General features: G+C 42.5%; 3 protein-coding genes across 3 annotated transcripts; 1 reads left to right on the top strand and 2 right to left on the bottom strand.

Moving 5' to 3' along the window:
* The first annotated feature begins 36 nt into the window (after positions 1-36).
* nostrin (nitric oxide synthase trafficking) lies at positions 37-5,455 on the top strand. Its single transcript, XM_076170126.1, has 16 exons — positions 37-116; positions 326-411; positions 652-735; positions 932-994; positions 1,098-1,179; positions 1,262-1,324; positions 2,223-2,321; positions 2,463-2,588; positions 2,931-3,029; positions 3,132-3,257; positions 3,531-3,639; positions 3,759-3,847; positions 3,942-4,067; positions 4,231-4,498; positions 4,604-4,693; positions 4,772-5,455. Exons 1-16 carry the CDS (start codon positions 90-92, stop codon positions 4,909-4,911), a joined length of 1,677 nt encoding a protein of 558 aa, XP_076026241.1. The 5' UTR covers positions 37-89; the 3' UTR covers positions 4,912-5,455.
* A 36-nt stretch (positions 5,456-5,491) lies between these two features.
* Positions 5,492-7,540, bottom strand: spc25 (SPC25 component of NDC80 kinetochore complex). The gene is made up of 7 exons (XM_076170127.1): positions 7,441-7,540; positions 7,143-7,311; positions 6,649-6,714; positions 6,419-6,550; positions 6,224-6,328; positions 5,981-6,079; positions 5,492-5,811 (listed from the first exon to the last, which is right to left on the bottom strand). The coding sequence occupies exons 2-7, from the start codon at positions 7,291-7,293 to the stop codon at positions 5,681-5,683; spliced, it is 684 nt and encodes a 227-aa protein (XP_076026242.1). The 5' UTR covers positions 7,294-7,311; positions 7,441-7,540; the 3' UTR covers positions 5,492-5,680.
* A 786-nt stretch (positions 7,541-8,326) lies between these two features.
* Positions 8,327-14,543, bottom strand: abcb11a (ATP-binding cassette, sub-family B (MDR/TAP), member 11a). The gene is made up of 24 exons (XM_076169807.1): positions 14,361-14,543; positions 14,158-14,223; positions 13,919-14,052; positions 13,650-13,821; positions 13,414-13,538; positions 13,157-13,331; positions 12,944-13,057; positions 12,694-12,804; positions 12,489-12,614; positions 12,200-12,403; positions 11,934-12,104; positions 11,664-11,853; positions 11,414-11,501; positions 11,214-11,322; positions 10,952-11,116; positions 10,761-10,865; positions 10,492-10,653; positions 10,196-10,399; positions 9,858-10,099; positions 9,584-9,740; positions 9,278-9,475; positions 8,968-9,174; positions 8,668-8,814; positions 8,327-8,527 (listed from the first exon to the last, which is right to left on the bottom strand). The coding sequence occupies exons 1-24, from the start codon at positions 14,541-14,543 to the stop codon at positions 8,327-8,329; spliced, it is 3,756 nt and encodes a 1,251-aa protein (XP_076025922.1).
* Positions 14,544-16,222: the final 1,679 nt, after the last annotated feature.

Below are 16,222 nucleotides of genomic sequence, written 5' to 3'. Positions count from 1 at the left end.
GAGAGTTCAGGTGATTTCCGCATGAGAGGCTTTGGGAGGAGGCGGTCAAAGTTCTCTGTGCAAAGTCAACAAACGGCCACAGCTTAGAGATGAAGGATCTAATCAGCGCCTGCTCGGTGAGAATTCTTTTAAACTAAGAGATTGCAATGTTTATTTTCAAAGTATAATATGGTACGGTTGCATTACACAGTTTAGAATATAGATCAGAGTTTACTCGTGGTTACAGTAGAATGTTAAACTAAAGGACTTGCTTTGTAGCTGTTGTGGTTGCTTTGGAGCCGTTGGATGTAAAGTCTCATGAGGTCTCTTACCCATTATATTTCAGTATAACCACTTATATCAAAATGGGAAACGGTTTTCAAAAACTGGGGAGCACTTCTGCAAGGAGCTCATGGCAGTTTTTCAACAAAGGTAGGTCGAGTTTGAGAGGCTTTACAATCTACACACACTTCAGCAGTGTTTAATATCTGCCCTGTGTTAGTGTTATACACTGTACAACACTTTTTAAAGTATAAAGTATCCTCACACTTTTAATACGTCCCTCTGTGCCGCAGACAAAACTCTGACTCGCCTTTAGAATGAATTTTAATGACCACAGAGTTATTGTTTGACTGGGTCTGTGCTTCTTGATGCAACCCTTCCCTGTTTTAGGGCTGAGCTGGAACACACTTATTCTAAAGGTCTACAAAAACTGGCTGGCAAACTCATCAAGGCATCCAAAGAAATGACAGACAAGTAAGGGACCTGGCTCAGAGCTTTGTGTTGTGTGTGTGTGTGTATGTTCCCTCTTGCTGGGTCTAACTGCACAGTAACTCACAGTGATAATCATATGGGAAATAGCATGCAGTGAGATAGATGTGATCAAAACAGAAGCAGATGTCAGACTAATTATCCCACAGCTCTAACTTTTCCATGCCGCCTCCCCACTCAGTTCCACCTACAACGCATGGTGTCATATGTCAGATGAGATGTACTCGAGAGCAGACGCCCACAGGTAGTTTTCAACTCCAACACATAATTGTACCTGTCCACAGATGTGAGAGTGATTTTTAGAATAGCTGGCTTGAAGTAAATACGGTGCAATGTTCTCTTTTCAGAACGCTGGGAAACGCATTTCAGCAAGATGCAATCCTGGAATTACGTCAAACCTTAGATGAGCACAACAGGAGGAAGAGGCCTGTATGCTCGTAATCTTAATCTCCATCCCTCTCTGTGTTATTCTTGCATTGAAGTGACTCTAACCTGATCTGCATCCCCACAGCTTGACGGTGTCATCGAGAGAAGTGGAAAACTTGTTACAACTAACTGCAGTGAGCAGCTCAAGGTAAAGTGAAGAATCAGATGCTGTGATGAAGAACGTGTAGCTCCAGAGACATGTAGCTCCAGAAACATATGACATTATGAATCCATGGAGGCGAATGTCTACTATTAAGTTATGGCAGCCCTTTTTGTGAACCCCATAACTGTTATCATAATACTTACAAGTTCCTTCAAGTTCCTTCCATCAATTTTACATGAAACCTTATAATGTTTTATAATTATGAACGCATTTTGACAAGCTATGAAAAATTGTTAGTCAATTATAGTTAACTAAAGCACCATGACTGTCTGGTATAAAATGGGTAGAGGGGTCATGAGGCAGTGGACTATAATACTTAAATAAGACTATAATAACTGTTGTTGTAAAATATAACGATGCCTTATGATGGCTTACAGCAAACTGCACCGTGAATGCATCCTTACTGTACAATTGAGCACAATAGAGTACAACTTTACAGCAATAATCGTGTCCTTAGTATTATAGGATTCTATCTGACCTCAGACTTGTTTTGAGATTCAGGGATTTAAAGTTTTGTCCCTCCATCTAAACTCTTACGACTTTTGTCTTGTCTTGGATTTTGTTGTACACCGATTCAGCTCTATGGTGACTTTTGAGGATGAACTTTCGAAGCTAATGAAGTCCTGGACCGTTTTATAGCCTGTGAAGACTCTTAAGCGCCCATTAAAGGCTTCACAGAGATTGGCTTTATTACAGGGGCTGTTACATTAAACAAACTGCTGACTGGAGTTTATTATGCATGATAGATACGGGCCTCATTGAAAGTGTTACCAAGGTAACCTTTGCCAAACAACACTTTAAACAATCGTGTACCGTGTCTGCCATTTTGTTTAGCAGTTAATATGATTAATATAGATTTTGTTCTTAATGTCTCCTGAAACAGATGAAAAAGAAATTGTCGGGAATAACAAAAGAGCACGAGGCCCTTTTCAACTTTGTGGAGAATAACAAGCACATTTGCACGGAGAAAGAAAAACAGAAGGTGAGCTGTGACCCCCTGATTCCCCCCCCCCAGCACATACTGTATGTGTGTGTGCCATGTAGATCCATCACCTGTGTAAACACACTCCTGAAGACGCCGTCAGCTCCTTTGCTAAAGAATGTTTCCCATTACTCACTACAGATGCTTAACAGGCTGACTAAGTCCGCAGAGATGCAGGCGCGGGTGGATGAAGAGTACTTTAATATCAACATAGAGGGTCATCACATGAGACTCAAGTGGGAAAACACACTGAAACACTGCTACCAGGTGCAGACAAATGGGTTCCTACTTTCCCTATTTTCCACATTTAGCTGAGCTCTTGTGCAGAGTGTGTTTCCATGTGTGAGCACGTGGGGGGGTTGGGTGTGTTGCTAGATGACACTTCATTATTCATAAGTGTTGAAAAGACAATATTTCTCACAGAAAAAAGGTCAACCTACCACACAAGCACCCAATTGTGAGTTACACAGGCCTGCATAGTCGTTTATGTTGTGCTATAATTTGTTCAGTATGCAGCCAGCAATCAAAACCTGTATAGGACACAATCTCCCTCACCAGCACTGAACATATTACTGCAGAAAGTATCAGAACAAAAATCTGTCTATTCAGATCCTCCAGGAGTTGGAGAAACAGCGGATTGAACTGCTGTGCAATGTTCTGAACAGATACAACCTCCATATGTCCAGCTTTGGGCAAACGCTCACTCATGTAAGACAGCCCCGCCTCAGTCACACTCACAGGTCAACTAAAGCACTTGTCGATAATGTGTCACATCAGTTTTGTGTGTGTGTGTGGTGATGCTGCTTTCAGGGTCAAAGACAAATAGAACAGGCGGTCCAGAGGGTGGACGTGGAGAAAGACCTGCAAAGCTTGTCAGAGGAGAACAACATCACAACCGGAGAAAACAAAGCAGAGTTTTTGATGGCTGATTATTTTGTAAGTCTGCAACTTTGCTTTTAGTTTGGCAGCAAATTCTGTCGGGCAAAAGTTTGATTTTCTTTATAGTCCTCATCGTTTTGCCATAACAGGCTGCCAAAGTTGAGCAGGTTGGACTCTACAAAACTTGCTCTCATGAACACGTGGTCACTAACTTTGTAACCTGGTAGTCCAGTAGTTTGCTCACTGAGAGACGCAGTAACAATTACTACTACTACTCAGCCTCTCTGAGTATCTTCCGGTTACTGATGTCATATGTCAAATGTCCATCAGGAGGAGGACAGCAAGTCACTGATGGACAAAGACAGAAGAAGAGAAGCCATCAAAGTCAAACTCCAGCGCCTGGAGGACAGTATTAAAAAGACAAGGAAAGACTGTGAAGGCAAGATCATGATGCAATACCTCGTGTTTTTCAGTTATACAGTTTTACTCACTGATTCTTTACGGACAGAAGCAGACACTGGCATTTAGTTTCTAATTAATTTGACATTCTGATTCCAGGAACTGAGAAACTGATGAAGACGTACTCTGAAAATCCATCCTTTTCAAACCGAAAGAACACAGAGGAAACTGAACAGCACCTTGATGAGGTAAACGCTCCTCAGTGTGTAAGGATCTGCATTCCATCATACAAACAGATCGGCACATTATCAGCGATCACTAACTGTGCACTGTTACCTGTAGAGTTCCCTGAAACTGGACCTCCTGGAAGCCACGTACTACAAACTGTCCATGTCACTGTCTGAACTACAGGGAACACCCAAGTCCTTTCATCGCTTCAGTGACAGCATAATGAAATGGAAAGATAAGGTAGGAACACGTGTACAATCTATTCTACAATAAACTGAATTATTGCTGGATGAGTGTGACAGGGCAGGTTTACCAGGGCAATAAGTTCTCTACTGGAGTCACCCACACAGTATTTATGTCATACGATGCGGTTCAAACATAATCTGAACCGTTTCTTTCTAAGGACTGTGAGCACAGCCTCGTTCAACTGGCTCGCCCGGTCAAAATCAAGAAAACACCATTCAGATCCAGACTGTCGCTGCGGGCTTCCATCATTTACAAAGGACCGGTTCAGGCCCACGTGGCTGTGGAGCCTTCATCAGGCACCACTGAACACATCGCCTCCTCGGCTTCATTGCAACAAACCGTGGCTGTAGACGGGGGCGGCGGCGTTAAAGTGGCCCCGCCTCAAACTGATGACAAAGGACAACAAACTGATGACAAAGGACAAGGTGACGTATCTGCTGAGTGCCAAGACAAAGATTGACAGCTAAACGTACTGTAATTGAGAATTCTATCATTAAATGAAAGCATTAATGAATTTAAACCCTGAACAGGTCAAAGGGCGGAGTTGAGCAGTATCGGAAAATGCAAAGTCCTGTATGATTACACATCTGAACATGAAGACGAGCTGAATTTGAAAATAGGTGAGTTGTCAAGTCATGAGAACATTTAGTAGAACTATTAGAGGTTGATAGTTTTCAAACTGGATTTGGGTTCGACAGGAGATCTTCTAGACGTCTACCAGAGGGAAGAGAACGGTTGGTGGTTTGGGGCGCTGAGTGGGCAGACGGGCCACTTCCCCTCCACCTATGTCGAGGAGCTGCCTGTGCCTGTGTGTGTGGAACCAGCTCACACACAATGAGAGAGAGAGAGAGAGAGAGAGAGAGAGAGAGAGAGAGAGAGAGAGAGAGAGAGAGAGAGAGAGAGAGAGAGAGAGAGAGAGAGAGAGAGAGAGAGAGAGAGAGAGAGAGAGAGAGAGAGAGAGAGAGAGAGAGAGAGAGAGAGAGAGAGAGAGAGAGAGAAATATTGTGGATCACAGCTGTTCACTCCTGAACACAGCTAAGACCAAGTATGAAACGGAATGAACAGCCTTCCTGCTCGCTCCATGCTGCCACTCATCTCATTCTCTAACCGACCCATTGTGACATTTCATTTTGAGTTCTTAAAAATATGTGCCATCATGCTGACATTTCATTTAAAGCATCCGTCAATGTTCTTTCTTGAGTCTAGACGTTGTTCTGCTGTGAGTTTATACAGCCTGGGACTTCCTGTGGCAGACCAGGTGTTTTATTACAGAAGCATATTTAAGATACAGAAGAAAATTAAAAAAAATTCTATATACAAAAAGCGGTTCCAGACCTCCTGCTTTCTCAAGGCCAAACGTGACACACTGAACACACAAACAGCAGGTGACCTCTATATTCTATCATCACAGGTTTAAACCATCATGTTACTGACAATCCATATTTAATTATAAGTTTGGTGTGTATTAGATGCAGGTTGAAAACTGTGCGTATTTACAAGTGATTAAATGGAAGAAGAACAAATCTCTGTCGTGATCATTAACTTCCTCTTTCTTATTTCAGTCTGTACACAAGCAACAGCTGCTTGCTCATTTCTCTCTCCAGTTCCTATTTCACAGTTTTGGCCTGTGTGATGAATCCCTTCCTGACATTTGCGAGAAAAGCTGGCAAGTTATTGGTCTCCTTCAGTCTCCTCTCCAAAGCAGGCACACACTCCAGAGGGGGGTCGCTTGACACAACTGCAGGGAATAAAAGACTTCAGTAAATATGTGTGTGTGTGTGTGTGTGTGTGTGTGTGTGTGTGTGTGTGTGTGTGTGTGTGTGTGTGTGTGTGTGTGTGTGTGTGTGTGTGTGTGTGTGTGTGTGTGTGTGTGTGTGTGTGTGTGTGTGTCTGTGTGCTGGTCTTACTCTGGTACAAGCCGTCTTCTTTGATTCCAATTGTGATGATGTAGACGCTGTCGTCATCCACAGGGTTGATGTGTTTGAAGATGAACTGCACCAGTTCACCTTTAATAAAAGAAGGAAAAACAGTCCATGAATTCCTAAATCAGTGGCCCTGGCTGTTGTTTACCTGTTGAGGACAAACCAGTGATTGACAGATATAATAACACCACCGGTTGATATCATGTCTTCAATCAAACAAAGTGTTACCTTGGATTTTTCTGATCTCCAACCCCAAAGCATCCTGGAAGATTTCTCTGGCTTGCTGGAGAACCTTTATCCGCTTTTTGTTCGCTTTGTTTTGAGAGACAATTACTGAGGAGAGGAGAGACAGACAGGTGCAGGTATGAATATACGTTAAGAAACCAAACCACAGTAATCTACATGCAGAAATGAACTTCTTACCGTCTCTCATCACGTCTTGCTCATTCCTGAGCTTCTCTATCTTCTGAATCATGTCGTCTCTCCGTGTGTCTGGTTGAATCTCAGATTTGGCTTGACGTTTCTCCTTCAGCGACATGTTTTTATGTTCAAGGTCTGAAGGACAAAGGCTCAGTCAGTCCTGCTTGCTGCACAGTTAAACAGATAAGCTGCTGTCACTAGAAAGGAAGATAGAACAGATAGAAGAAGCTCACCTCTTTTGTATGTGTGTACTGTCTCAAACAGCATCTCATTATCCTTACACTTCTGAGCACACGAAGCTGCAAGAAAGAAACAAAGAACATCAACAAGTATTCACATCACACGTATTTACTTTTGATGAGATCTAAATATGTTGACTGTTGCCCCAGAGAGTGTTTTCCCGTGACATTTAAACCTGAAATATGTGTTTAATAGCAGTAGCAGAGAGAATGTTGCTGAGATACAAAAGCAGGTTACTGTAAGGAAACTTAGCACCCAAAGAAAATTCGCTGTACGAGGTGTCACCGTCATTTTAGCACAACACAGTTCTATTTGAGAATCAAGAGAATTGTGTGCATAATTTTAACCTCTGCACTGAAACTTACAAACTTGACTGACTGTATTATATAAGTTAATAACATTGCAAGGACATAAACAATCTAAGTGGAGGTGTGTGTGAATGAGTCCGAAAGAACACAATAACAAAAAGTACATATTGTAACCATACCAACAGCAGCTCTCAGGATCTCCTCGTGAGATTGACACAAGTCCGTCGTTGCGTCCACGATCTCCTCATAAGCCTGCAGGTGTTTACTGTGGATCTCCTCGATTGTTTTGGTGAACATAATGTGCATGTCTGGGTCGGCAACGGACGCCATGTTTCCCTAATAGGAGATCTGCAATGAAACAGAACAATCATTTCTGCAGCTAGGTAGCATAGCAACGGACAAGACGTCACCCGTTTGCGATATGAAATCAGTAACAGATATGAAAGTAAACAACCGATCGGCTCGTTTAGCGCTTACATGTGTTATTTGGGTGCCTGATCAAAGCTCCTCGGGATGTCGCTCGTATTTTCCTCCGTTCAGTCGGTCGTTATTTTCAAAAACTCCCGGTCGGCGCGCAGTGGGCGGGGCCTAATCACCGGATATTGCGTTATATGTTTCGCCCCTTTCCTCTTTGTAACTGATTTGCATTCCAGGATGTGTGTGTGTGTGTTTATCTTTGAGGTCTGTGGATTAAATGTGCGATTCCATTTGATCCCGTGAGTCATTTCTAAAACTTTAAACAGAAAAATAAAGCTTCCCATATTGCAGCTTGTCTCTTTGTTCGTTGCGGTTTTCTGCCTCCTCGTGGTTGGTTTTAGGAACTTCACCTTCGCAATAAGATTACAACGCCAAACCACTTCTGAATGTATGAGTGTTGTTTTGTGCATGAAGATGTTTTGAGAGAAGAGAATACGCTTTACTTTGAAATAAAAGAAAGTTATCTGTATTAGAAATGAACTCTTCTTGAGAAAACTGCAATAATTACTCAAGACAAATACGTTTTTATTAAGAAAATTCATTCTACACCTTACATGATATATATTTCAAATTCCACAACTACAATGATATAAACTTGATGCATGTAAAATCATTTACATCAATCGTTTACAATGTGAAATACTCAGGAACAAGTACATTGTATTTGTGATCAGTGCATTAAACCATCTGCCAAACCAGAAACTGAAGCCAAATTCTTTTCTATTATTATTATTCTTCTTTGAATAAGCCTGTCATCATATAAGGTTGGTAACTTTCTCACTAGAATACCATGAGACAACAGCACATTGTTTTTAAATGCTCATCTCATACAAAAGTCATGTGCAGCATGTGCACATGACACATGACATACATGGCCTGCAGGCTTCTAGCTGATAGGAGCGCCTGTTGTAACCAGTTTGTAATAGGCGCCCTTCTTGGCCATGAGTGTGTCATGGGATCCCTGTTCGATGACAACTCCTTGAGACATCACTGCTATGATGTCTGCGGTCTCAATGGTGGACAGTCGGTGAGCGATGACTATGCAGGTGCGTCCTTTCCTGGCCTCGTCCAGAGCCGCCTGGACAGTCTGCAGGAAAACAGGTTTTTCTGTTATCAACTCAAGATCTCACACTTTCAGCATCTCTTGGTTTGTCAGGTAAGCATTTGGTTTAATACTTTTATGTACCAGAATGTCCCAATTAAAGGCTGCTCAGTAGATGGAGTTACCTTTTCACTCTCTGTGTCGAGGGCAGATGTGGCCTCATCAAGCAGCAGGATCTTGGGGTTCCTCACGATGGCTCGAGCGATGGCGATGCGTTGCTTTTGTCCTCTGGACAGCTGTGAGCCCTGGGCACCAACCTGAGTCTCATATTTCTACCAGTACAAGAGTGCAAGGGGAGAGAGTAAAAGGTCATGAGGTCAAAAATTGCTTGTCATTTAATTATATTCTTGCACTGGATAAAAACTGGAAATAACAGAGCCTTTGAAGGTTATTTTGTAATTTATTTCTCTTGAATGCCAACTTACATCAGGCAGGGACATCACAAAGTCATGAAGGAAGGCTTTCTTTGCAGCTTCAACCACCTCCTCCATGGTGACAAGCCGTGTGTTATCTCCATACTGTATATTCTCTGCTACGCTGCAGTCAAACAGAACCGGCTCCTGGGACACGATGCCAATCTGAGCTCTTAGGAACGGAACATTCACCCTGTGAGACCTGTGGCCATCAATCAACTGAAAAAGAAAGATGATGTCATTACGATCAGGTTGATGGAGTTTTGGCACAGAGACACAAAATTCTACATTTGGCTTAATGAATGTGGACAAGACTACACACCACGTATCCTTCATCAGGGTCATAGAACCTTTCCAACAGTTGAACACTGGTGCTCTTCCCACAGCCGCTGCTCCCCACAAAGGCCAAAGTCTGACCGGGCTTCACCGACACTTCCAGGCCCTTCAACACTTGCGTATCCGGCCTTGTTGGATAGGTGAACTTGCAATTCTGGAACTCTATTTCACCTCTGAACTTGTCCTAAAGATGAGCGACAATGTTTAAAGATATAAATGTACTTAATGTAAAGCCAAAGTAAGATATTTTTAGTATTGATTCAGTCATTATTTGTCTTTTCAGTGCACCGACCCATTTCTCTCCATCTGTGTGGCTCATGCTGATTTTAGGGATTCGATCCAGTAGTTTGAAAAACCGAGCAGCAGCGGTCTTGGCTTTGGCGTAATCTGGAGTGTAGGAGGAAGCTCGGCCGAGTGCTGTGCCACTGATGACTATGGCTGAAATCACTCTGCAGGAACAACACACAGGAGCAGGAGACTGCTGCCTTGTAATCACGCAGAACTCAAAACAATATATTTAAAATACGACGAGTAAGACATTAAGCATGAATCTATATCAGACAAACCTGAACACTAGCATGTATGGAAGCCCCTCAGAGCTAACTAGGTAGCCTCCGTATCTAAACGAAGCAGCATACGCCATGAAGATGACACATTGGGAAAAGCCAAAACAAAGGCCGTAGATGTTGGCTTTCTTCTTAGCAGATTTATATGGAGACACAAGTTTCTCTTCATATGATTCCACAAATGTTTTCTCTTTAGCCAGGCCTGCAATGGTCCTGATGTTAGCCAGAGCCTCGCTGGAGACCTGTGGGAGGACACAGGAAGTGAATGGGCGTTAAGGAAATATGAGGGAATGCTATAATATCCTGTTTTAGAATGATGTCAGAGGAGTGGATCTTACCTGACCTGCTGCTTCCATGGCCTTGTTGTCCTCATTTGCAAAGCCTGTCAGCATTTTGGCTTGGAAGACTCCAGACAACCCAATGAGTGGCAAGAAGCACATTATTACCAAACTTAACTTCCAGCTAAAGTAGAAGGCAATGATGAAAGACGCTCCGATGTTGGTCAGCGAGTTAACAATCATGCCAATCTGAGATCCTGTTGCCTGCAGAGGTGACACCGGCCACATTTAAACATTTTAATAACACAGCTTCACATACAGCCGGGTGATTTATAGTTGGAGCAACCGTCACTCACCCCTTTGACCATGGATGCATCAGTAGCCAGTCTAGTAGTCAGAGCTCCCGGGCTGTTTCTGGGCTCATCAAACCAGCCGATCTCCTGCTTCATCATGGCCTGGAAGCCTACTTTCCTCAGGCGGCGGGTCAGAAGCTCCCCAGACTTAGCAAAAGCATAGCCCTGTAAAAGTTCAAGTGAAACTACATTTTACACGTCAGTCTTGGCTAATGAGATGGCACGCAGTCCTATATGAACGGGGAATTTACGTACTAACTGTTGATGCAAACCTGTAAAAACTGTGAAAAGAAACTGGTCACAGCCACGATGCAAAACAGAACACAGATCCCATTGATCTCCTTCCTCTGTTTGTCCAAGTCTTGAATGGCAAACGTCTGCAAAATGGAAACAACGTGTAAAGCATTCAGTTGAAACCAAGTCACGCAGTAATACAGTAAGTAACACATACAGTAGCTCTCACCCCAAGAATTTGGCTGAAAAGGATTGCATAAATGGGATTGAAGGAGCCGTTTACAGCAGCTCCAACAGAGCCAACCAGCATGTGGGGCCATTCTGGCTTGTTGTACTTTAAGATCCGTGCCACAGGAGCAGGTTCTACATGTTCATCTGGATCGTCCTCGTAGTCCTGTTGAGAGATATGTAACGTTAGAGCTATTTAACAGAGCTTGTCAGGAATAAGATTCTGCCTGGTTGAAGGTACAGGCAAAGAAGAACCTCAGTACATTTACTGATGTCATCTTATTATCCGAACGGATTCTGAGACTGCCAGATATTGCGTCAGGGACAAAGTCATTTGATAAATGGCTCTGAGATCGCAGTCGACGAGAACTCCTACAGAGGTCATAGGGGGAAACATCACATTAATCCCATGGTATTGATGATATTCAGTTTGTATTATCAGAAGAAATGTCCGGTAGCTGACCTTTTACCGGATCTGGATCTGGTGCTTCCCTGACTAAAGATCCTCAGTTGTGGATCTATATCCTCTTCAATTGTGTCAATATCAGCATCTTACAGAAAAAAAGAGAAAAATCAATAACACATATGGTTTCACATGGCAGCCATTTATGAGTAGGAGGAAGTAGAAGCGATTGCAAACTAAACAGACAAGCCCACAGAGTTTGTTAGACAATCTGAGCAAATTAGAACCACAAGTGTTTTCATACTCCTACCATTTATTGTTTTGGGTGTGCTTTGGTTCTGAAGGGTCACCAGGGTGAAGTAGATCCCCTGCCTCTGGAGCAGCTCACTGTGTGTTCCTCTTTCCACAGCCTGTCCGTGTTCAAAACCAACAATCACATCCGCATTTCTAATGGTGGAAAGGCGGTGGGCGATGGAGATGGTTGTCCTTCCCACACGCACCTGCAGATGAAGCAGATATTAGTGTGTCATTTTACATTGTAGTACATCTAATGGCCATGTAATGACAGAGAGAGTCCCACCTTATCAAGTGCCTCTTGAACAACAGCCTCACTCTCGTTGTCGAGGGCAGATGTTGCCATATCCAGCAGCAGGATTTTGGGATTTCGGATCAGAGCTCTGGCAATAGCAATCCTCTGCTTCTGTCCTCCACTCATCTGGCCCCCACCTTCGCCCACCATGGTATCAAATTTCTCGAGAAAAGATTGCAAAATACTCCTGTGATCGTTTGTGTAATCAAAGCAGTTTCACCGTTAAATACCAGACAGCTTCATCCATTTAAATATACCTGTGGCAGCTCCATGATAAAGTTGTAGGCGTTTGCTGCTTTTGTCGCTTGGATAATGTCTTCAATGCTCACACCGGGTCGGCCATATCGGATGTTCTCTGCGATGGTTGTGGCGAACAGCACAGGCTCCTGCTCCACAATGCCAATGAGCGAGCGGAGCCACTGGATGTTCAGACTGCGGATGTCATGGCCGTCCAAAGTGACCTGAGAGAGGGATTACGGTGTGAAACCAGAGTACATGAAGCCCAAGATGATGTCATATGAGTCTGTAAAGATGCTGTTCCAGTACCTTTCCTTCCTCTGGGTCATAAAACCTCTGGATGAGCTGGACCGTTGTACTCTTTCCAGATCCACTTGGTCCAACAAAAGCCGTGGTTTGTCCAGGTTTGATCTGCACACTCAAATCATCTAAAATCTGAAAACACAAATTAACTGTTATTCATTCAGGAAATAAGAAAAATGCTTAAAGTGGCTTAAAGGGTGAAGAACGATACCTTGACTTCAGGCCGAGATGGGTAGTAAAATGTGACATTATGGAATTCAATATCACCTTTTACTTTGTCTAATTTGTGACCCTCTTCAGAGAAACAATCAATTTCTGATTTCTGTGGAAGTAACAAGAAAGAACCTTATACTCTGTACAGGATAGATTCTTATTGAGTCTGTTGAGAGTAAACAGTACATCTAAAGAACATCTCTGGAGTAAATGTTATTGTTCAGCCTTTAGTTGCATGCTTTTTTTACCCTGTCAATAGTGTCAAAGATGCTCTTTGCTGCTGCACGGCCTGATACAAAGGCCTCCAGGCACGGCGAGGCCTGGCCGAGGTTAAAAGCTGCCATGAGCACACCAAAGAACACCTGCAGACAAACACAGCAGCCACACCGACAAGCAAAGGTGAACCTCTTCCAAACACCTTATTAAGACAGGAGCTGAATGCTTTTAATGTTTCTGCATACCTGAATAAGACTACCAGGAGACAACTCTTTGGTGTCAATGACCATTTGAGATCCGTACCAAAAGGCCAAAGCGTAACAGAGGAAGATGATGCACCACAGGTAACCCTGAAACACTCCGATGATGGTGCCCTTTTTCACACCCCAGTTCTGAGCTTCCACAAGGTTTCTGTCATACCTGATCAAATATTTACATCCCAGCATTAGTGTCAGTACGAATAATTTCAGCCACCTCATCATTTGAAAGACAAACAAACTACCTTTCAGCTTCTTTATCCTCCCCGCCAAAGGCTGCTACTGTTCTGATGGCTGACAGGACCTCATCAGCCACCGCCCCTGCCTTTGCATAGGCCTGCAGCTCCTGTCCTGTCAGCCTGCCCACAGCCTGCAGCAACACAAACATGACATCATTTTATGGGTGCTGAAATATAGCAGTCAAATGAATTGACGGGTATGTAATGGGCACAAACCACAAACAAATCAAGTTGCGTCTCACCATAGCCATCAGTCCAGCAGCCATACCAATCAGTGGACTCACTGCTATGACCACCAAAGTCAGCTTCCACCCCCCTATGAATCCAACCATGAAGCCAAACACAAAAGTGGAGAGCCTCTCAATGAAGATAGACACCTGGTCAGCAATCGCATTGTTAATCTTGTTGATATCACTGCGAGGGGGATGGAACACAGCAGATACACCGTGTCAAACATTGTCTCAGTCACACACTGATAACAGCCTGATCTGCAGATAGAGAAGCAACTCACTCAGATATCCTGGTGTTCAGTTCGCCAACAGAGTTGCAGTCAAACCATCCGATCTCCATTCGCATGACTTTTCGAAAATAAGTCTGCCGGATTCTCTGAATCTGTCTGGCAGCCGATGTCACCCAGAAGACAATCTACACAATATGGACATAATGAATGATAACACATGATTCACTTTGATAACCAAAACACTGATTTCAACTCTGATTACATACAATATAAGATATAAGTCTACTTACTTGAAAGTAACTAACAAACAAAACTCCTAATCCAATTCCAATATAATAATATGCAAACATGGTCATCTGAGCTTCAATATCCACACTGCCAAGGAAGAAATTGGGGTCAACAGTTACTAATAGACTCAAAGTCTCATCACAATAATAAAAACACATTGACAATAAACAATGACTCACCCACAGCGGATGGTGGTGTTTTCTGCAGTTTCATGTATAGATTCATTTTTCCAAAAGATGGTGTTGTTGATGCAGGTCTTATTTGGATTCTTCAGCTCTTGGATCTCAAGCTCAAACGCTACAAATGTGTCAGTCATCATGCTGTACACCAAAAGCATGAGAGGAGAAGCAGCGCCGTTTATGAGAGCACACAGACCCCCTACCACCATCATTACCACATCTTTACAGGTGGCAAATCTGAACTGGAACGAGAAGGGAACGGAAGAGGTTTGACTTTTAATTGCACCCTTTCCTATCATGAAAAGAAAAGTACAGTTTCAGCGTGTGGAAGTTGAGAGAACGCCATGAAGAACATTAACAAAGACATATTTACCAGCTGAAAGTATCCAACCCTCAGAGTGTTCTCCTTTTTCTCCCCATCTCTGGAAAACAGATCATTCGAAATAAAACTGCATCCCATTTCGGGCAAAGAACTGAATGTATTTTCAGTCATGCCTAACAAACTTACCCATCCCCCTTGCCTAGTAAAAAAGAAGATTAAAAAGGACAATTATATTTAAAGTTAGCTGTCATTATTAACTGTGTGAGTCTTGTGTATTAGAGAACGATCACTCACTTCCTTTATCTTCATCTGGTGTTGAAGGTTTCTTCATGTTTCTCAGCCTGACTCACAGGTCTGTCAATAACAGAACACAACTTTTCATCTGTCACTGTTCAAAAATAAATTATAAAATAAAGCATTTAATCATCAGCATAATTGACATGATTCAAGAGGCATGGATGTCAGATGTAATTCAATTTAAGGTTTAAAAAATGCAAAAGCAACTCCTCCCTCGCTTTGGACAACTCATCATTCGATTATATAAGAGATGACAAGAGCAAACGCTTAGGAAAATGAATTTGTGGAAGAAGAAAAGTCAGACATACTGTACCTAGAACACACACACACACACACACACCACACTCCTCTCTGAATCTCTGCTTTCCTTCAAATCCACCAACACTACTGAGGCTCTTTGTATGGAATCCTATCTTATATTCAGCTAACCTCTGCCTCTCTTCTCCCATTATCTACGTTTCCATTAGACTGATAAGGATTGTGTCAGCATTCTACACATGCCTAGATCCTATATCATAAAGCAGCTAACTCTCACTAAACCCAGTTAAAGCTAAGTATTGATCATATTGCTTTACTCAAAATGGGAATGATATCTCTTGGACTAAGTCTAAGTAGTAAGATATATAATAGAATGAAACTACTGTCTGTCAAGAAAAATACATGTAATGATCAATCTCTTTCTCCCCATGCTTAGCTGTCAGTTATTAAATTAGAATTATTATTATTAGTTTGTTTATATAATAACAGTTATTGAACGTAGAATTGTCTAAAACTGTTCTGTGACTTTTATTTTCAGCACATTTATGCAAATCATAGTAGGATACTAAGGTGTTTAGATAAACAATACTGTGGGGTTGATGACCCCTGGGGCATTTGAGGCCTAGATTAGGAGTTCCTTCTTTACAGCCGGTTATTAGACACCATAGAGGTGATTGATAATTCCACAGGAGGGCGGGGGCCTCTGTCAATGAAAACATCCTGCAAGTCCTGTGAGGGAGAGACTCACCCACGATACAAAGGGTGTGGCGAGTGAGGCAATAACGTGCCACTGGAAGTACAGTGTGTAAATCAAATGAAGAATGACTAAACATATATTTTTATGATGTATATTCATATGTTTCTTGCCGTTTTTCTGTATTTCGAAGTGAGTTACAAACATTTTCTTGATTTAAAGCTCTAAAGCTGTACAGTATAACGCAGTTGTGTAGATTCATCTTTGTCCATCTGTTGGTCTATCTCTAACATTACCAAAAACTACCGGTAGATGTC

This window comes from Genypterus blacodes, unplaced genomic scaffold, assembly GCF_046128005.1.
Source record: "Genypterus blacodes isolate CSIRO-AG114 ecotype Tasmania unplaced genomic scaffold, CSIRO-AGI_Gbla_v1 ptg000214l_1, whole genome shotgun sequence".
Classification (NCBI taxonomy): Eukaryota; Metazoa; Chordata; class Actinopteri; order Ophidiiformes; family Ophidiidae; genus Genypterus; species Genypterus blacodes.
This window is presented reverse-complemented; position numbering and strand designations above follow the sequence as displayed.